This window comes from Nelusetta ayraudi, unplaced genomic scaffold (assembly GCF_046127955.1).
Source record: "Nelusetta ayraudi isolate G7.1 ecotype Tasmania unplaced genomic scaffold, CSIRO-AGI_Nayr_v1 ptg000071l, whole genome shotgun sequence".
NCBI lineage: Eukaryota > Metazoa > Chordata > Actinopteri > Tetraodontiformes > Monacanthidae > Nelusetta > Nelusetta ayraudi.
The window spans coordinates 460,441-481,064 of NW_027466121.1; the positions used below are offsets into that span (position 1 = coordinate 460,441).

Genomic DNA, 20,624 nt, shown 5'->3' on the forward strand with positions numbered 1-20,624 from the left:
ATAATTCACCGCTGCTGCGCCTAGCGTACGGCTGCGTGCTAGCGCATTAGCCATCCCTCTTTTCTTTTTTTTTTTCTAAGTGATTCAAAGAGCGACTTCGGTACAGCGGCGGCTCGTTGTGCTGCATTACTTATTCTGCGAGCTTTGCACAGCCGTTTTGTTTAGTTACAGTTCAGAGACATGTAATGGTGAGGAAGCACATTGCTAACAATGACCTGGTTTTGCCTCGCAGACACCGTTTAGCCGCCTCATTTCTGGCGACAAGAGCGAAAACAGACACCAGACATCAGCTGTGTCCATGTTGTGGACTTCTGGAGATCCGTGGCAGTGCAGAAAAACTGCCTCCTGACGAGTGGACGAGCTCTTCGTGTCAATAGCAACACATATTATGAGTGAAGAAAACACACACAAAAATGTGTTTTGTCATTTTGTGCGACTTCATCGAACAAAAGTAGCATAAGTGTGAATGCAATTAGTTGAAATGTTAGGCCTCTGATAGAAATATACAATACATTTACACCCAAGTCCCATTGGTAACAATCAACTGATAGCTCAACAAATATCAGCCTGATAGACTGCGGTGCTGGGGGAGGAAGAACAAAACAACGCTTCCAAAGATCATCGTCGTTTCAGATGGTTCAACTGTCTGCGGATCAGACAGTGAGGCAGAGTGTTGAAGACGCACTCTGCTTTCCAAAGTGGGATATTTTTTTTTTTGCGCTGAGAACCCCCGGCTTTGATGGCGTGGAAATCTTTTCCGTCTAATATTATTGTAAAAAAAAAACAAAACAACCTTTCAGGTAACATTTTAGCGCTCGCAAAGAAAAGCCGGAATGCGCCGAGCTGCGTTCAGACCAAATCAAGTGAATCCACACAAGACGTGAAGTCTTCCCGTTCGCGAGTGAGCGCTCAGCCGTCGCGGCCACATGAAGCGTGGCACTTGCAAGAATAGAAAAAAACCAAAAAAAAAACCACACACACACACAACCTTCCTGGCAAAATAAAGCGGAATATAAACCAGAGACGTGTAGCAAGGGGAAGATTCACACGTGAGGAGTCGTGTTTAGCGCCGGCATCTGCGCCGCCACGAACTTTTCCTCCTGGTCAGCAGGTTTTCCAGCTGCGTCAAAGGAAACGTCAACAGCAGAACGACGCACGACGCCGACGGTGGAGGAAGCGCGAAAATCAACACCTGCCTCACTCACCCGTCCCCCTTCAGGCGCCACACCTTGGTCCCCCTCACCCTCCCTCCCACCATCCCATCCCAATATACATTCCGAGCGAACAGACCTTCGCCGGCATCGGCCGCGGGGAGGCACAACGAGGTCGCGGCGTTAGAGGCCGAGAGCTGTAATCTGCTCCGTGTCGCGGCCATCTGCCGCCGTCAGCTGGCCGCTAACTGCAGAGCCAGGCCTTTATTACGCCACCGCAGCCTCGGCATGCCACTTGATCGGCGGGCTTAACACCGACGGGGCTGCCGGGTGGGGGGAGGCGGGGGGAGGGGCGACTCGCGAGACATACGTAAGTGCGAAAGCGGCAGTCCAGGACTTGGAATTACCCAGGAAGGGCAAAAGGAATGAGGCTCCCTGGGTGGGATTAAAGATGTAGAGATGCGGAACTGGAGGGTGGGGGCGGGGGGTAGGGTGGGTTTGAAAAAAAAAAAAAAAAAAAGTGACAAACCGTGTCTCCCCCAGCCAAAGCAGACACTTTATATTCCTTTCTTCTTCGCGTGTTGTCAGCGGCTCGTCAGAAAGCGGAGCGGTGCGCGGCTCTCCGAGGCGCCACTCATGACTTAAAGATGACCTATTTGAAAGACTAAAATATCTGTTTTGCAGGCGCGGGCACGCGCGTCATCGCGCATTTAAAGGCCCCCATCCACTGTACGTCTTCCAGGCTTGTTAATAAATGCCTTGTGATTAGAGGATCAAATGGGAGATGTGAATTAGCGATTCCTCTGATCGCGCCCTGTTAGTGGAGCAGACGAGGATCTTCGCAGCAGACGAGGGGACGGGGTGGGGCGGCGGGAGCAAGACGGACAGCAATCGTCTTCCCTGTTATTCCGCCGTCGTTTCAAAGTGAACCGAATCAGTGAAAAAAAAAAAAAAACAGAAACAAATCAAGAGTAATAGCGGCAAACACTGGGTGAAGTTTGCAGAACATCCTGTTTCAGCCTGAAAGTGCCAGCTCCAATACCGTCTCACGGCGAGGGGCTCGGCTCTCCAATGACAATTGGAAAGCCCAATAAAGGGAAATGTATGTGGCGGCGATGAGCATTAGCCTGGGTTTTACACTTCATTAGACCTAAACCGGCATAAACCCAGCGCAATTTGGCGAGCGGAGCCGGAGCGGGACTTGAAATTCGGCCAGTTTGCCGCGGCCGGATCGAAACAAAAACTCATTGGATTTCGGCGCCGCTCGACTATCTTTTCACGCGTGATTTGAAGCCGCTGTGAAGTCAAGAGGCTCTCTATTAAAATTCCACCACAGGGATCAGGGCTTCTTCCCTCGCTTTCCCAAAGTTAAGCCGGTAATATTTTGGAGATAAGGCAGACGAGATATTTACTCCTGAAGGGGGCTGCCGCAGAGACCTGATGCGAATCTGAGAGGGGATTGGCTGCTAAATGAATTCCTTTATCTGCCAGAGAGACCGAGTATGCGCGAGACCCCTCAGAACAAAGGCGGAGAATTAGCTGATGTCCCACAGGCCGGGCGACGTAGCGCCTTAGAAAGGAAAAACAGATGAATCTATCAGCGACTTGTCCTTGAGAGCCGATTGCTATCTGCGTTCCTCCTCCAGCTTCGGTCGTCCTCGCTGCGCGGCATTTGTCGGGCGCAATTTAATTTAGTGTGCGGCGATTCCGACGCGATTCTCCCAGCTTTGCATTTGGCGGTGTGTGGCCGCCGCCGCCGCCGCCGCGGGGGAAGGGGTCATGGGAAACGCTCTCGCAAGCAATTACAGCGAGACAACTGTTAGGGATTGGGCTGCATTTGGTGGCCCGACCTCTGACCCCCCCGGGGTTAATAGCCAAGTGAACAACATTCAACCATCTGCAAGAGAAGGAACCAAGATATATATATATATATATATATATATACGTATGAAAACAGGAAACGGATCCCGGGCATGAGCACGTTTGACACGCTAACACCGTTCACCGTTTCCGTCCGGGTCGGTGCAAGCTACTGTAGAGTAGAGAGTAGAGTCTCACCCCATATAAGGCAGCGTTTCACAACTGGTGTTTTTTTTTTTAGTTCAATTCATTGAAATTCAATTCAACGAAATTCAATTCAACGAAACTCAATGAAATTCAACGAAATTCAATTCTACGAAATTCAATTCTACGAAATTCAATGAAATTCAATGAAATTCAACTAAATTCAATAATTTCAATAATTTATTTACAAGACATTATAGAAAGTCGGCTAGCGTTTTTATTTATTTTTGTGGAATAAATTTGAGTGCTGGGGAATAACTTTGGGTCGCAACCTGATGATAAGGAAAAAACTGTGGATCCTGAGACTCCACCAGTTGAGAACGGCCGCCATAAAGCATCACGGCGACGCAGAAGGATCTTACCTTGTCGGTGTAGACAAAGAACAAGACGATGAGTATCAGCTCCGCCAGGAGAATCACCAGCAGGACGATGAAGAACTGCCAGAGAGAAATAAGCATATAAATAAATGTTGTTTTGGATGTAAATCTGGGCAGTGCAAACAAACACGCTGCTGCTGCTGCTGCTGCTGCAGTTGCTGGAGTATTTTACGCTGCCAAAATGTCAGTATCTGAACTCCTTCCATCTGTGGCTCTGCGAGTGCTTTTATGTGTGTGGGCGTGAGATTTTCTGCTAAATCTATGTATAGAGCCACAAACAGTCAATTTAAGCTTAAAGCGGCAGCGGGATATTTGATTTGATGAAATGTATATTTTTTTTTGCCGAGTGTTCGATGGGCGGAAGCTTTGTATATGTGTGTGCACTGTATCTGTGCGGTGGCAGGGAACCGCAGCCAGCTGCCTTTTAGCTCGGCTAGCTTAGCAGCGGAGAAACAAGAGAGAAGGAGCTAGCCGGGCTCTGCGTAGGTGCAGCTAGGAGGCGTTTGTTGCCTTTTTTTTTTGACAGAGCCTGGACTTTTATTCCCCTCTGGTTAGCGGCAGAGGCCCGGTCGAGCTAAGCTAACTGAGCGCGCCGCGAAATCGATTCGGCTGCAGAAGTGAGCAAACAAGCCTCATCTGCGCAATGTTGGACCTGTCACGTCATTACGAGGCAGCGAGCTCAGCAGAGCAGATATCTGGATTTACAGAATGAAACAGCTTGCTTAAAAACCCCTCAGAAAAAAAAGGTTGAAAGACAAAGAGAGGGAGAGGGAGAGAGAGAGCGATAGAGACAGACAGAGCGGGAGATGAAGGAAGCAGTGGGAGCGCGAGAAAAATAAAAAGGAGACTCCCGAGCGCTGGAGGGCTCGTGTGGAGAGGAAAGGAGGGGGAAGAAGAATTTAATACCTCGCTAAATTCATTTCCAGCCGCTGTTCGGTTCTCAACACTTTGCTCAGCGCTTGCAGATCTGCGCAGCACCAACACAAACCTACACGTTAGGAGCCCCATTCATCCGTCGCTCTGTTGGGAGGACGGGGATTGGCTGTTCTTTTTTTTTTGTGTGTGTGTGTGTGTGTGTGTGTGTGTGTGTGTGTGTGTGTGTGTCAAGGCCCAAATGAAATAGCTGCCGCGTCTTATTGTTCGTCAGGTATCTGAGCTGCTGCTGCTGCCGCCGCCGCTGCTGCTGCTTCAGTCAATGGCTGTCGCGCCTTCAAAGACCGTTTTTCACACTTTCCTGCTGCTGAAAGCTAAAGGACCAGCTTTGGTACACTGGATTGTCAATGCAGCAAAGGCTCTCTAGGTAGAAAAAAAAAAAAAGTGCATGCGTGTGTGTGTGTGTGTGTGCGCGCGCGTGCGTGAGCTTGCGGGACTTTAAAACACTGACGTCTGAGCTGCTGGATCTCGCCGCGCATTTCTTTTGAAATTTGTCTCGCTAAACAGTTTTTGGCGCCGAAAGAGAGAGACTGTAGATTCACGGCAAGGCGTGTGTGTGTGTGTGTGTGTGTGTGTGTGTGTGTGTGTGTGTGTGTGTGTGTGTGTGTGTGTGTGTGTGTGCGTGCGTGGCGCTTTTGAGTATCTCCAATCCGGGGAGAGTCGTCCGCGAGAGTTGCTTCAGAGATAATGCGTCGAGGTGTTTGAGGCGCTCCGACGTGTTTGCTCAGGGAGATCTGAACCCGCTCTGATGTTTCCGCGTCCTGCGCTCCTCAAACTCCCCACCCACCCAGACGCGCTTCCTCCTCCTCCCTCTCATCCCCCCACACCCCCTCCCCCGCCCCCTCCTCCACTGGGCCGCGGCGAGTCGGGCGGACGGACGGACAAACAAACAAACGACTGGAGCGAACGGAATTAATGTGGACAAAAATAAGACGGCGCTCTGGCGCGGACGGCTTAATGAGAGCCGTCAGAACGTCCAGAATTTTCATTAACTGGCGGCTTTCTTCCTCTTCCAGCTGTCCTCCTCGACTACCCCCCACCCCCACCCCCATCCCATCCCCCCCTCCCCCCGGAGCTCTTTGCTTCCTGGTTGTTAGGCAGGTGAAGGGAGCCGTGTCCAACGCCGCGGATTTGGTGGGGCTTTAGCCTGATGCAAGAGCTTCAAGGGATTGAGGTGTTTGTGATGTTAAGTAGGCTTTCCCGTTTAAAAAAAAGTTTCCATACATAAAAGTCCCCCCCCCCCCCCCCCCTCCCTTTCTCTCTCTCTCTCTCTCTCTCCGCCAACCTCATCACCGTCGCGTCGAACCGTTATAATTAACTTGCGCTGGCGATAAAACACTGGCACGACTTGGGCAAACAGTGCGGCGCGAAGACAGCGGAGTCTCCACCCTCCCCGTGATGAATAATAGAACGTTCTCAATTAACGAGCGGGGGAACATCCCTTCGGTGCACCGACGCGTACGTGCGACGGCTCGGGCAAAAACAAAGAAAAAGGCTCCTTTTTGACTGACGGCTCCTTTGCTGCGCTGTGACCGCAGACTGTTTGTCTTCATTTACAGGATGGGAGAATCCCGCAGCCTGCTGCTAATCTTCTGCAGCCGCAGACGATCCTACGGGGAATTCATATACCTGCGCTGCCGCCTGAGTGCAAAACACACATGCACAAGTCTCGCCATATGTGGGTTGAGTGGAGTGAGAGGAGACAGGAGAAGAAGGAGAGAAGGTACGGGAAATAGTCGGTGACTGAGGCGATTTAAGCAAGTATATATATTTCTGAAAAAAAAAAAAAAAATGAACTCACACTCAGAAGCAGGCACTTGTTCTCCTTGATGGCACCCAAGCAGCCGAGGAAGCCTGTTACCATGACGATGGCGCCGATGGCGATGACCATGTTGGCCGCTGACAGCGAGGGGAAGGAGGGCGAGAAGGTGGCAAAGCTGCCCTGGGACACTGACAGCCAAATGCCCACGCCGAGCAGCCCGCAGCCGCACAGCTGCAACAAGAAAAGACGGCGAGGTTAGAAGAGCAAACAGCAGGAAAAGGTGTTAAAAAGAAAACAATGACAACGGAACAAATTGCATGTCGTTTTTCACAGTGAAAGGCTAAGTAGTAGCGGGAGAGCTCGGCTTCTAATCCACAGAGAGAAAGAAAAATCCCCACAGTTCAGGAAGGTCCCAGGGAGCAACAGGCTCCATTTGACCCCCCCCCCCCCCCCCCCCCCCTCCCAACCCCCAACCCCCGGGGAGTCGCCGACCCAGCCATCAAACACGAAACACTGACAAGCCGGGTTCACCCCACTTACAGCCGTAATAAGCCAATAACAAGTGCACAAAAGATTAGAACAAAAATTGGGACTTGAGCCGCGCTAGTCTTTTTTTTTTTCTTCTTTCCTCCACGCAGTTGAGCTGATTACGCTAAATCCCCAACAAATAAAGATGTAATTACTGGCCTCCTCCAAGATGAATATTTTCTAAGCTTTTCAAGAAAGGCTCGCTTGGAGGACTTGAGCTGCACTCAGGAAAAGGCAATTGTGAGGCTCCTCCGCCGGGCCGGCGGGCCTCGGCTGATGAGTGCGATGAGTCTGCGGCGTGATTGTCGAAAAACGGGGAGGAAGGGCCTTCAGGCTCACACTCGACGAGCGCCACTTCCACCTGATGATTGGTTGGCACGGCAGCGTCCCCCGCCACCCCGAGACAAAGTGATGATGTTCTCATCAGCAGCGCTGAGGGTCCAGTGTGCAAAATTTGGCCTGATTTATGATTTTTTAAATTTTTTTTTATATTGGTAACAGCTTAAAATACTGCCTGTACATATATTCATTCAAGTTTGTACTCTGTAGTTCACCGGCAGGCTTGGGAGTGGGAGAGGATGTGTGAATCAGCGTTGCAATCTACAATCTGACCACTAGATGGCAGAATTTTACACACTGTACCTTCGAACAGATTGTTCACTCTAAACTCATTTATCCAGCCGAGAGGCTCTGGTGATATTTTCTACTCCACGCGTCCATATTGGAGTCTATCAGGGGTAAAGGACTCGAACATGATGGAAGAGAGTTATTACCAAGGACTCAAACAGGGGAAAATTGGGCTAAAAAGTCACTCTGGAAGTCTCACTTGTGCAATTTTGCTCAGTATAATGAGGCTGACACCAAATTCTTCACACTCAAACATCCACTGGAGCTTCCCGGCCAGGGGCCCTTGTTACACTGGGCTAAACCCCTCCGTCCCTCTGTGAGAGCCATCAATTCTGACAGCAGTCAGGTGATTAGTGAATGGGTTTAACTTTGTCTCGCTGTGACTTTAAAAGCTGGGCAGGTAAACATTGCAGGGGCACCGGGTTGCATCCCAACCGCTCCGCCCCTTACTCCCCATCCGTCCACCCCTCACATTATTCCGCTCCTGCTTTCTCATGCTCGCCCCGCCGCTCTGGAACACTTTAATGCCTGTCAGCAATATGCGCAACAAACCTGCTGCGCATGCAAACAAACAAACATCGCCTCGCCTCGCCTGGGCTCTCATTAATACACAGAACACACGCATAAACACACGCAGACAGTCGTCATCCGCTGTGACTTATAACTCGCCAGGCTTCTCTCCTTCTTCGCCTCCCGTGATGGAATGACTTGATGAGATTCTGCTGCTTCGACAGGAGCGAGTGATAACAAATTGGGAAACGGAGACTCGGGGCAACAAACAAATGTTGAAGTCGGGGCAGCAGTGCGATGACCTGCCCTGCAGGCAGCACGTCGCTGAGCTCACCGAAAAGGTCTCTTGCTATGTAAGCCGTTTTTTTTTCCCTTTTTTTTTTAAATGTTAAGGGATGCTTAACGAGACCCCGGCGGAAAGTGCAGATACACAAAGTCCTCGTTCTTCAAGAGGGCTCATCTCAAACGTCCCCGTTAACCTTCCACCTCTGAGGTCCGACGCTGTGTAGGCGCAACCAGAGGGGATGAGAGCGCCTCAGTGAGGGCGCACGAGATGGAAATGGTTGCATTCAATGGTTGCAGCCTGGGGGCCATACGTGGCCGTTTTTTTTAATCCGGCCTGCCGAACTTGAAGAAATGATATTAATAGTAAGCAAGTCATAAAATAGCTGCATTTCATCCATTTTTCAACAAAGAGCTTCATGCCGTGGGGCGTCAATGACACGTATTTTGTTGTAACTTTTGCTTTTGTTCATTTTCAACAGACATTAAAGCACTTGTTTTCTACACATCACATTCATCTGCACCTGCTCCAGCCCCTCTGTCAAATTTTAGAACCCATTGTGGCCCCACCAGTCAAAAGGTTTGCCCACCCCTGATTTAGACAGCAGCATGCGAATGACTCTGGACAGATGAAGATCAGGGAAAAATTCCCAGCACTGATTGAGTGTCTGGAGTGGCATTTTGCCGGGGATTGAAGTCCCATCTCCATCCGGGCCTGCGGATCCCGCCCAGCGGCTTCTGAGTGATTTGGGCGTTGAGTGGCGTGCAAATGACAGTCAAGTATTAGGATTCATCCGTCACGATGAACGAGCGGTCTTATCGAAGGCGGGGGAGAGCGGCGTGGCGCGGCGTGGCGCGGCGCGGCGAGCGCTCCTCAAAAGCCCATCCATTCTCCTATCGTCTAAATTATTCAGGGGGCTGATGTTTTCGCTGGGAGGCATCTCGCTTCCCGCCTGATTAAAAACGGGAGAATTGAGCCTCCGTTGAAAAAGAAAAAGCGGCTAAAATGTCACGCCCCCTGCCACCGAGCCGGGCTAATAAACCCCGATCGCCGCTGACACTTGGGCCAGATTACGCTGAGCGAGAAAGAAGGGAAGGAATTAGTGAGCGACCAGATAGCCGCGGTGGATTTACGGCGAGAGCGAGGGGCCAGCGCCGCGAGGCTTAAGGGTCCAGGTGGCGAGGGATACAGTCACTTAATTGTGCTTAAAACGTGGGGGGGAGGTGGAATGGAGGGGGGGAGGAAGCTCGGCCAAGTGTGTCGCTCCCTCAACTGAGTGTGAAGCCACCCGGCCCGCCCCTCTCCCGTGCTCAATCTGTCCTCTCCCAGCCTAGCGGGAGCTGCGAGCTAATCTCCCGGCCTGATTCTACTTCCCGCTCGCTACTACTACCACTGCGACAACAACAACAGCAGCAGCAGCAGCAGCAGCAGCACCGGTGGCGGCGTGTCCTGATCGGACCTCTTGGTCGGTGCCAAGGGAAAATACCCCTGGTGTGAGCTCTGATCCCTTTCATTATCTCGCACATGAGTGTGTGTGGATTGCGAGCTCGACCTACAGACCTCCCTCCTCCCGCTGAGCCTCTTATGTACTTTTAATTGTGTGACGGCCACGTTCAAGGGAAGCCCCATCTGCGTGGCAGGGAGGGGGAGCAGGTGGTGGGTGAGTGACGTAGACCACTAAAATTTGCAAAGGGGGCCGGACCTAACTCACAGGAGAAAAAAATATATCATGGGATAAGTAGAAAATGTGCTTTAATGTCAATTGATATTGAAGTTCCAACTACAATAGTTAGCTCTTTATTGAAATTACCCTTAAAACACTGACAAAATGGATGAAAAACAGCTATTTTATGACTTACTATTGATATAATTTCTTCAAGTTTGGCGGACCGGATTAAAAAGCTCAACGGGCCGCTTATGGGCCCCCGGGCCATAGTTTGCCCATGCCCGATGTAGACGTGCGTGCGCTGACGCGGCTCATTTGTTCGGCATCAAGCCAAGCAACAAAGTGCGACAACAAATGGCGGGATAATCGGGCACTAATTAGCCTGTTAGCGCACGGACAGGACAAAAGATTGACGCTAACGCGCGAGTCAATAATCAGGTCCATACGTGGCTCTCAGCCCTGCCACGGCTGACGCGAGTGTATTTGTTGCCCGGGTCCCTGGTGCCATGTCACTACACCAATTACCTCGGCAGACAGTGAAAAGGCGCTCGTCTCCAGGGCGGGGGGGAAGGGAGCGGTTCCGCTTTATCATGCGGCGCCGCCCACAACTTTTTTTTTTTTTTTTTTTCTTTCCGGCAGAGGCCCGGACACGTCATTAGACGAGCGGGGCCGAGGCGTGACAGCTTGCCAGGTCCACCGTTTCAATTTTAACGAGCTTCCCTGAGTGACGGGATCCTTTATGCATTCTCGGTCTTCAAACACGAATTTCTGGGTTAGCTGGTGAGAAAACGGTGTTTGGACTGACTCGGGATTTTGATGTTTCCCTTTTGGTCTCGGTGACAGAAACGCTTCAGTCAAGATTCCTCCCGGTGAATATTCCTTTTGTATCGGGGAGTCGTGGTGAGGCATTTTTACGCGGATGCGACGATGAAAGAGTAGGAAAAAAGAAAAAAAAAAAACTATGAATTTTCTTTCCCGAGCATTTATCTGATTCGGAGCCGACGGCTTTTTCTGAGGGGAGACAAAGTGCGAGTACATGTCCTTGATTTTCATTTCCGATGAATAAAAATCAATTAAGGCGAGAGAGTGTTTGACCTTTTTATCTCTTACAAAAAAAAGGTTATGAGAAAAAGTTAAAATAGAGAGGGGTCTGGTGTCACAAAGGCATTTCACACGAGGAGCGACTTGGATCAGATTTAAAAAAAAAAAAAAAAAAAGGACACAAAGTAGGACGACTTTAACTTCTCGATGAAAGCACGCCGACGCGACGCGGCCCTGTATCTCTACAACAACCTCAAAAGGGAAAGAGACGTAATTGCCGTGACCCTGCTTGTAACGGGTGCGGGAACACTTGCCCTACGAGAATCAGGAGTCGAGGAGTCAGACATGAGGTGTTTTAAAGAAAAGATGGAACATATCGAAGCCCGACGCAGTAGAGACACACACACACACACACACACACACACACACACACACACACACACACACACACACACACACACAAAATCGTGGAGTGCCAGGGAGAGAGAGAGAGAGAGAGAGAGAGAGAGAGAGAGAGCTCAGAGAGAGAGGACGCAGAGAAAATAGCAGCTGACCCTTCATGCGAGTGACAGCCTGGGAGAATTATAGGTTGCTGCAATAACTGTCTCTCACGACACTGGACCCTGCTTCGAAAAAAATCCCAAAGCTGAGGAGGATTTCTGAGAGAAAAGCGCACGAGTGTGTGTGTGTGTGTGTGGGTGGGTGTGCAAGACTGTGAGGAAAAAAAAAAAAAGTTGGAAAGGGATTGCACCGTGGGTGGTCTCTGACAGATTCTGCCGTCCGTCGCCCGGCGCCACCGAGACTCTTCGGAGTGTGATGGAACGACGTCGGCGAGCGGCTCCGGGCGAATGTGACGGGAGGGCACGCGCTAAAGACTCGCCCCTCCAGTCGTCAACCGTCTGCTCGCTGCGCCACGCCGACGAAATACCTTTTTTTTTTTTTTTTTTCCCCCCCGCCCAATTGACAGCACGGCGCCGTTACGACGCGACAAAGCGGTAAATCAGGCGAAAACACCAAAGTGGCCGTCGTGGCTTCCGCAGGAAAATCCATCTTGTTTTTATTAAAAAATTCTTTTCTCTTTTTTTATTTGTTTTTTTCTCCCGCGGCTCAGAGCGTCTCCCGCTTCGGCCGCCATCGATTTTGAAATAAAGATGGATAAAATTGTCCCTTCAGACAAAAGTGGATGCTTCGCTGCTCCCCGCCTCCTTCCCCCCCCCGCCCAGAGCCTGCGATTCTGACAGCGTAAGCAGGAAAATGGCTCACTAGGCCGCCGAAGGTAAACAGAAAAGTAGCAGGAAAGTGAATGGATTTTTTTTTTTTTTTATCTCCGACAAACAGCGCCTTTGGTGAGGCGCGCGGTGAAAAGAGGAGCTGCTGCGAAAGCTGCGTGCCTCTTGGAAAACTTTACGAAAAAAGGGACGTGAACACTGACGTGCACAACGTTTATCCGACGACACGGGCAAACGCACGACGTCTATCAGCGTTTGGGTTCACCTTGGCTTGTTGGGAAGCTTTCCGAAAAAAAAAACAACAAAAAAAAACCCAACAAAAAAACAAAAAAGGTGGCCTTGTTAGTGCCAACAGTGGGCGAAATGAAAAAGATAATTCAAAGCTCTGTCTATTCTAACAAAGAAAAAAAATTCAATTAAGTTGTTATGAAATCGTTTCGCGGCGCTGCAAAATGACTTTTTTTTTTAAAGCAAACTCGTCTTTGGGACAGTTCATTTAGTTTACACATGTAAAAAAATAATGACTCGGAATCATTGCGAGAGTTATGCCGCATGATTATATTATGTACATGGGGGCGCCGTCAAAGCGCTTCACGGCATCAATTTTACAGTTGGAAACAGACTCTTCTAATCCAGCCCGCTCAGCGGAGCGTGTGCACAGAGAAATGAACCAATAAGCATTCTGCTGAGGCCCGTGTGTTTCATGGCATCCCCTCACACAATATTTATGCCAGCGGAAGCCGGCGGGCTAAGTTGCGCACGTGCGCGCACGCTTTTCCTCCCCCCCCCCCAGTAAAACTGGCGCCAGCTCCGTCCGCAGGCCTCCGCCGGGAGCCATGGTGATTCCTCGGTGGGCAGCGTACAACTGTTGCGTAACAAGTTCAATTATTCAGGTAGTTTTGCGACGCCCGGCTGGCTCAGGGAAACGGTGCTTCTGGTCTTCTCAGACTGACACAACTGAATGGAAGCAGAGGGGCGCGGACAGATGGGGAGTGTAAGATTAAAACAAGCTTTATCCGCCCGGTCAAAACTGGCCGCGACGCAGCGGATTCCTCTCGGATTTGCACGACGCAAGAAGATTTCAAAAAATGATAGCGACCGAGCACGGCAGTCCGCACGCTCAGATTGAGATTTTCATTTTTTTTGGGGGGGTCAAGTGCTTTTCATCATCGCATGTCCATTGACTTGACTTTCTCCGGGGAAAATGGCCCAATCGCTTCTGAGGCGATGTGTTTTCGCCGGGGCGACCGAAGTTCTCCAACATCAATGACATGCTCGACCGGGCGTCCAGAACGGTGCCGCTCCCGTTGTTGGTTTCTGCTCGCTTGAGTTGGCCGGGCAGTTTTGAACTGTCGAGGACCACAGATTACCTTGCTCGGGGGCCGCTCGCCCCACGTCAGCCGTCGGCGCCGGGTCTCCTCCCTCCCTCCTGAGAAAAGCTGAACGTGCACGTTTACCGCAAAGTGACTCCAAATCAATCACGAGGGGTGTGTGTGGGGGGGAGGGGGGGGGGATTAAAGACGGACGGGGGCCGTTGGGTCCACCTGACAGCCCTCCGTCCCCCATCACCGACCCACCCTTAAAGAGAAGCTATGAGCTAAGACAATGGTTGAAGGAATACCTCCAGACATTCCTGACTACTTCAGCTGTTAGATCTCGGCGATCCCAACAAGACTCTTCAATCAGCCTGAGTGCCCATGGCACTTTAATTATGCAGTGGGAACAAGACGGGGAGCACCAGGAAGAGGAAAGTCATGCCACGACTGGGGACAGACAGCGTGGATGCTCTGTTTGCCAAAGTCAGTCAGTTTGAGGCAGCAATGGCACTTTTCCATTACACTGTTGGACTCCACTCCACTCGACTTGACTCGGATTCGTTTGTTTTCCATAAAACAAACCAAGTCGTCAGCGAAAGACAGCCCAAACGTCCCTTCCTGGCGTATGCTAAGGTGACATTTTCCTACTACATTAATGGCAGTTTAGTTTTTTCAGCTTGATATTATCAGCTCCAAGACCTGATAGACCTTACTGTGTCCCATCAAGTACAGAAACGTGTACACCTCGTCGTTTGACTGTGCTGCTGGTTTGCTAACCATTTTCTTCTATTCTATATAAATTCTTTATTCTTTCTTCTTCCTCTACTTCAGGGATGGTTTCCAAAAATGCCGGGTTTGATTTGTGCGATGGGAGGAAGCGTCGTGTGTCGTCAGTCTATGTCCAATCAGTGGTCTGCACTCTGTACCTAACAATTGCGGATAAACCCAGCTACTTTCAAACCAGAGTATGTATTGAACCGACTTCCAGGTACTAACTCTTTTGCGGTGGAGAAGCTTAACAACCGAATAGAGCCAGTTGGTACTAAGACCAACATGAAGGGAATCGGAGTCCGCAATGCAAGTGCCAAGTGCAGGGTACGGTGCCAAAAACTAACACCTGGTCCGAACACGACGCAGTGAGCAAAACTCCTTATCGTCTCCGTGCTGTTGGGAAGCAGAGAGGATGCTGGGAAGGCTGCAGCCTCATCTTACTGCTATCTCTGCTCCGTGAGCCAGCAGACTCTCAGTTTGCCTCGCCCTTTCAAGAGATGAAGGGCGATGCAATCCTACTGATGCTGTAATGAGGACAATGGGACGTAAAAAAAATATAAATGCCGGCGATAAGAGCGGGCGACGTACCTCCACAAGGCGCTAATTAAATGTGAATGTTGTGCCATTTGCCACATAAAAAAAGGTGTTTACGAGGCTCTTACAAGCCATTTGAGCAAAATAAAAGTCAGTGCCTTAAGAAAAGTATCTATTTATGCAAAGGTTTTGTTTTTTTTTTCATTTTTTTTTTACGAGTCCCCGTTTTCCTCCACATAAAACGCCCGGGTGATGGATGCTCACAGACATTTGGCCCGGTATAAATGTATCATACCGCTCCACCGGTGCGGCCATGCCGAAAATCCTCGGAGGCGGGCAGACGGCCGAGGCAACCTCCCATTGAGTTTCACCAGTGGAAGGGGATTTAATGATTATGCTGGCTCAGCAGAGGTAGAGCACAGCCTTGGACCTGACCGGTTACCTGCAGAGCACCGAGAGCAGGCGACCGACACATTCAAAGAAACGAGGAAATCCCTAACGCGCCGCACGGGCGACAGAGTGATCCCAGCAAAATACAGAGTGGATGTTTTTTTTTTTTTTTTTTACCTTGGCATTTGTCAGTTCTCACTTTTTGTAAGCCTGGTGTTACAGCTCATTACTACTGCATGCCGAGGTCCAGCGACTCAAGAGTGCACAGAGGCACGTCTGACAGAGACAGTTTCCCGGCAGAGCTGCGCCGTGCACTGACAGGAAGACACCTTCAGCACGGGATAAGACGCACCGGCGAGACGTCTCGCTCCCCCTCCGGTCCCCAGCTGCGGCGCAGGTCGGAGATCCCGTCGCTTAAAGTGGAAGCGCGTTCGCCGAGTACAAATCGCATTTCCATTTTCCAACGGGGCAGATGTTTGAACATGAGGCTCGCCGTAACTTCAGTGGGGGGGGTAGCGCTCATCATCGCTGACAGCTGGGCCCCCGGTGCTCACGAGTGAGTCACACGGATGAATGGCCAGGAACTCAATACCGCGGCCCCGTCAGCCAATCGCGACGGTTGACTCGCCTCCAAAAGACGTCACCGCTGCAAGATGGCACTTCTCCTATCCAGGATATTCTGGCCTGTGTGGCTGCGCTGTGGGAGGTGGCGGCGCAACATCGCGCACCTCTATTTATATCAGTGAGGTGTGCATATTTTTTTTTACCGCGCCCACTGTTGACGTGAACAACGAGACACCTGATAAACATGCAAACATTGTTCATTTTTCTTATGGCATGAGGCGGTGTTGCAATACACACAAGTGTCATTTAGTACATCTTCCGGAAACTCCTTCATAGGCAAGAAGTCGGATTGGACCGGATCAGATCATTTCAGCAATTCCCACCGGGACCTGACCTGCGACTGCATTTGGAGCTCAGCATCCATTAGAGCATCAGGGGGAAGGATGCGGCTTTACATTCCACCGCGGTGCGATGAAGGATTTTTTTTTTTGTTTTCTTTCACGGCCCGAACTAACAGGAACGACAACGTTTTCAAACAGGTGCTGCGAGGTGGCGGAAAAGCGGAAGCGAAGCTGTGCAATAATCCACCTTGACTTTTATGCTCTCGGATGGCTTGCAGAGGTGCTAAACACACTATTTATTTATTTCCCCCCCCACCCCCCTTAACAAATGCATCCCACTTAAACTGTGAACATCCAAGCCTATTCCCGGCGCCGTGAAACACTCCTGTTACGCAACGGCAGAACCTTGCGAATCCCCCAAAGGGGCGAGAGAGGGAGGGAGGGAGGGAGAGAGGGAGAGAGAGGGAGGCCGGCGACGCGAAATACGCACATCGTCTTAAGAGGAAGGGGGAAAAAAAAAAAAAAAAAAAAAAAAAAAAAAGCGAGACGATGCCGAGCCAGAGAGTGGAGGACGCTCAAATTGGGAGAAATAATAATCAACGCTCGCCGCTGAGGCCTTGCCACGGGCTACGTGACTATTTCCCTGCACCACTAAAAGGTTTGCTAATATCCTCCTTTCTTGAATTATTCACAGCACTTGGAGACGGGACGAGGGGAAGCTGCTGCGGCGGGAAGGGGTTTCGCTAATGCTATTACATTTTGCGCTATGAGGTGATAAAGCGGCCGGGGCAACTGAGGATTTGTAATATTTCGCCTCATTTTTTTTTTTTTTTTTTTTCACTCGCGCTTTATTTGTTCCCCTCCGTTGCTCTCATAATGCCGGGGGACGGGCTAATTCGGCGAGGTTGTTGCACAACACCAGGCAATTCAAAAATCTTTGCTGCTTCTGGTCCGGCCGCAACAGAGCGCCGCCGCTTCTGAGCGTCTTCCGCCGCCATCTGTCCTTGGTAATGGAGGAAAAGTGGTCCCGCCGAGCCGCCGCGTGCCCACTCCGGCTTCGTTTAAGAGATGATGAATTGGGAGAGTCGGGGAGCACGCGGCGAAAACAAGACCCCCACATTAAGCAATAAACAGAGCCTCTCTGTATTCACGGAGCCGCGCCGCGGCGGCACCACCGCTCGAATGTCGATGGCGTTCCGTCTGACTTCGCCCCGCGTGCGAAGAATTCTGTTTCAACTCTGCTACGACACCCTCGGCGCCCCGGCCTCTTCAAAAGGCTCCGTTCAGGCGTCAGTCACGGCCCTCGCGAACTGAGACGGGGGGGAAGGAGTGAGAGCGATCGAGGCAAATTCGCCTCGACAAGGCGGTGACAGCTTCAGCGTCGACGAGAAGATGAGATTCACGAACCACCTAAAACCGCGAAAAAAAAAAAAAGCCCTTGGTTTTTTTCCCCCCTCTTGGGTCGAAAGAAAAAAAAAGGGATTCATATCGAGATATTGTGGGATTACAGACACCAGAGGCAAAGATGATAAGCTTCCACGGTGTTTTATTAAATGCAAAAAATAAATAAATAACCGAAACCCCACAAGACTCAGCGCCGCCGGCTGCGGTCAAAGCAGGAATCAGTGCGAGGAGAACAATAAATCAAAAACGAGTGATATGACTGGGGGGCGCAGGGAGGGGTGGGGGGGTCACAGACGTCAAAGACAGAAAGAAGTAAAGGTAAGACGTGAACCAACCAACTACAGCAGGAGAGTGAAGAACAAATGGGAGAAGAACCAAAAAAAAGGACACGTGGACGTCAGAGAAGGATGCGGCAACTCATAAACTGATCACCGTTTAACTTGAATGTCCCTTCAATTGACTTCTTCTGCCGTCTCCTGACAGAAGGAGAAGGGGTTCTAGGAGACTGCTCTCCGAGAACCCCACTGACTCCTTTCGCATGGTCAGGAAGGTTGGCGGGGGAGAGGAGGAGGAGGAGGAGGAGGAGGAGGAAAATTGTGTGTTTGTCGGACTTTCACAAAAAACTTCGGAACGACCTTCAGCCAGCGGTCGAGGGCTCCGACGCCGCCTCCACACGTTCAGGGGCGAAACTCATCTCAGTTGACCGCGTGCGCAGCACAAAGACCCCCCACCCCAACAACCCCCCCCTTCAGCCGCCGGCCAGCGTACCCTGCCATGAAAGGCCGCCTTTTTTTTTTTTTGCTTTCTGAGCGGCAGCAAAGGTCGCGTTTCGGTGGCGGTTTGATGGCGCTCTCTTTTTTTCCCGTCCGCGCCCTAAACGCCTCACTGGCGGTGGCGTCACAGTTGACATGCTAATTAGCACGGGGGGCGGCCAAATGGAGTGTGTAAGCAGCCTTTTTTCTGGCCAGCCGACCCCCAGGATCCCCGTCAGCCCCCTTATCTCGATGCACCGGGCTGCACAGCACGGGCACGCGGCTAAATAATAGAGCGACATCGACTCCCTGCATTTAATGCGGCGATAGCATCGTGAACGCATCGTTCACTCCGCGAAGCCCTGAAAAGATACGGCGGCCGAACGAAGAAACCCGGCCGGTGGTGAAATGAACGCCGACTCTACTTTGTGACGCTGGAAACCCCCCCACCCCCCCCAGACGGTCATTAATCCCCGTCAAACTCCCAACAGCATCAGCAAAAAATAAATAAATAAAACAAAACAGAAAATACAGTTAAAGAGCATAACGTGTTTTCTGGGATCACAGGGAATCCATTGTTTGCAGGTGGCAGGTTAACCAGCGTGAGTGGCAGAAGGGAAAAAGGGAACACGGGGATCAATGTCCGGCCCCGGCGTTGGGAGCCGATCGATACTCATTAGAGCCGCGTTTAAGTCCGCCGCAAGACGTCGGCCCAAGGAAAACAGTCTGTCCTCCGTGAACCCGCCCTCAGCTTGTCACCGCCTCCTCATCATGTGTCCCCGAGAGCCGAGCCGCGGCAACCTGATCGCCCCCCGCTGCTGGCCGGCCGGCGAGGCATTAATGCACCGCACACCCCGCTCTCCTGTAATCAAACACAGCGGTCGCATGCCGCACGCGCACGTCAGCGGCTGACTGATGCGGCTTTTCCAACGGCCGTGTGCCGCCAGGGCCGTCGAGATCATGTTGTCTTTTTGACATTTGATTGGTCGCGACCACTTTTCATGATCGCAAAACGGAAAATAAGATTCTCAGCTGTAACTGTACTTGTAGTGAAAACACTTGAAAATGTGAAATAATAAAAAAAAAATGACTTCGATCAGATGTGTCTGTTTCTACGCTGTTTTGAGATAAAACTGCCCCTCAGGGATGATAAAGGTTCTTGAGCCTGAAGCCGCTGGTACTAAATACCCACCTGAAAGCGACTAATCAGCCTAGCCTCTAATCTACATAGGCTATTTTATCAGAATGGCTGTGTGGTGCATCTGGAGGGCTCCATGCAGAGGCGGTTGGTAATTGACAGAAAATAGCACAACTCCACTTCAATGGCTATAAAAATCTGACCACTTCTGCTCGAGCCTGGGACCTGATCTCTTGCTTTCAGCCGCTAGTCTACCTCTCTGACATATAATGGACTTTATTTCTTTCTTTCTTTTTTTTTCTTATCTCTTTCCAGCCCCTATTAACTCTGACTATCCCTTCAGCCTTTCTGCCGCCTTTCAACTTCCACCACTGCGTTGGATCCTTTCACCCGGCGGAAGCTCTTTCAGTCCTGTTTCAAACGCCTGCATGCAGTTCACATTTGTGTTTTGCATAAAAAAGTACAAATAACTTGCATAGGGTGATTTCATACCTTTCATTTGGTCTCTTACAGCTACTGCACTCTTTCCTGGGTGATCTTGCCATCACGTGGATATTATTGTCTCTTTCTTTTTCCCCCCACTTAAAAGACCCTTCAATCACCTCACGCGAAATCACGTGCTCAGTCACCGCAGGTTACTTTTGAAATCAATACAGACTGAGTGCTGAATAATTGAGACAACGCGGCTCGCCGTGCGCACGGCGGCGCTGATTGCGCGGAGGTGTGCTCCACTTTGCACATGCCACCGGTGATCAGCAGCCGTAGCTTGAGGAATTCTCGCGCCCGCACCGGAGGCTGTGCTGTCACCAGACACCGGTTCAAAGACAAAGCTAGCTGCTGCTGCTGGTGTGTGTGTGCGTGTGCGTGTGGTGGTGGGGTGTGCATTTCAACTGAACCGAGTGTGTAATTTCTGTGCGTGCTCGTCACGTTGCAACACTAGCCGTTAGCTTGGTCGCCGGCCAGTATGTGAGTCACACAGATGGCGGCGCAGAGATATTTGTTGGGGGGGATCGGGGGGGGCCTCACACCTGACTGATGGCCATGTGCGTTACACTCGCCACTCCTTTGAGTCAGCAGAATTTCGCAGAAATACGCCGCCGCAAAATGCAATCAATGCGTTGATTACGCTAGCAACGCTCACCTTGCACCACCCCAAAGGCTTCTTTAAAGTCACTCTGAAACAAAGTTTTTAGTGTGGGGAGAAAAGGTTGGAAACTCTGAATGGAAATGTGAAAATGCAATC

At 50.8% G+C, this 20,624-nt stretch overlaps 1 protein-coding gene across 3 annotated transcripts in view; it reads right to left on the reverse strand.

Moving 5' to 3' along the window:
* tspan9a (tetraspanin 9a) overlaps positions 1-20,624 on the reverse strand; it is a 171,547-nt gene that overhangs the window by 19,050 nt on the left and 131,873 nt on the right. For all 3 annotated transcript variants that reach the window (XM_076042713.1, XM_076042715.1, XM_076042712.1), the window contains 2 exons: positions 6,327-6,518; positions 3,578-3,652 (listed from right to left, as the gene is read on the reverse strand). In XM_076042713.1, the coding sequence (XP_075898828.1) occupies positions 3,578-3,652; positions 6,327-6,518 (267 nt within the window). The remainder of the gene's footprint in view (positions 1-3,577; positions 3,653-6,326; positions 6,519-20,624) is intronic.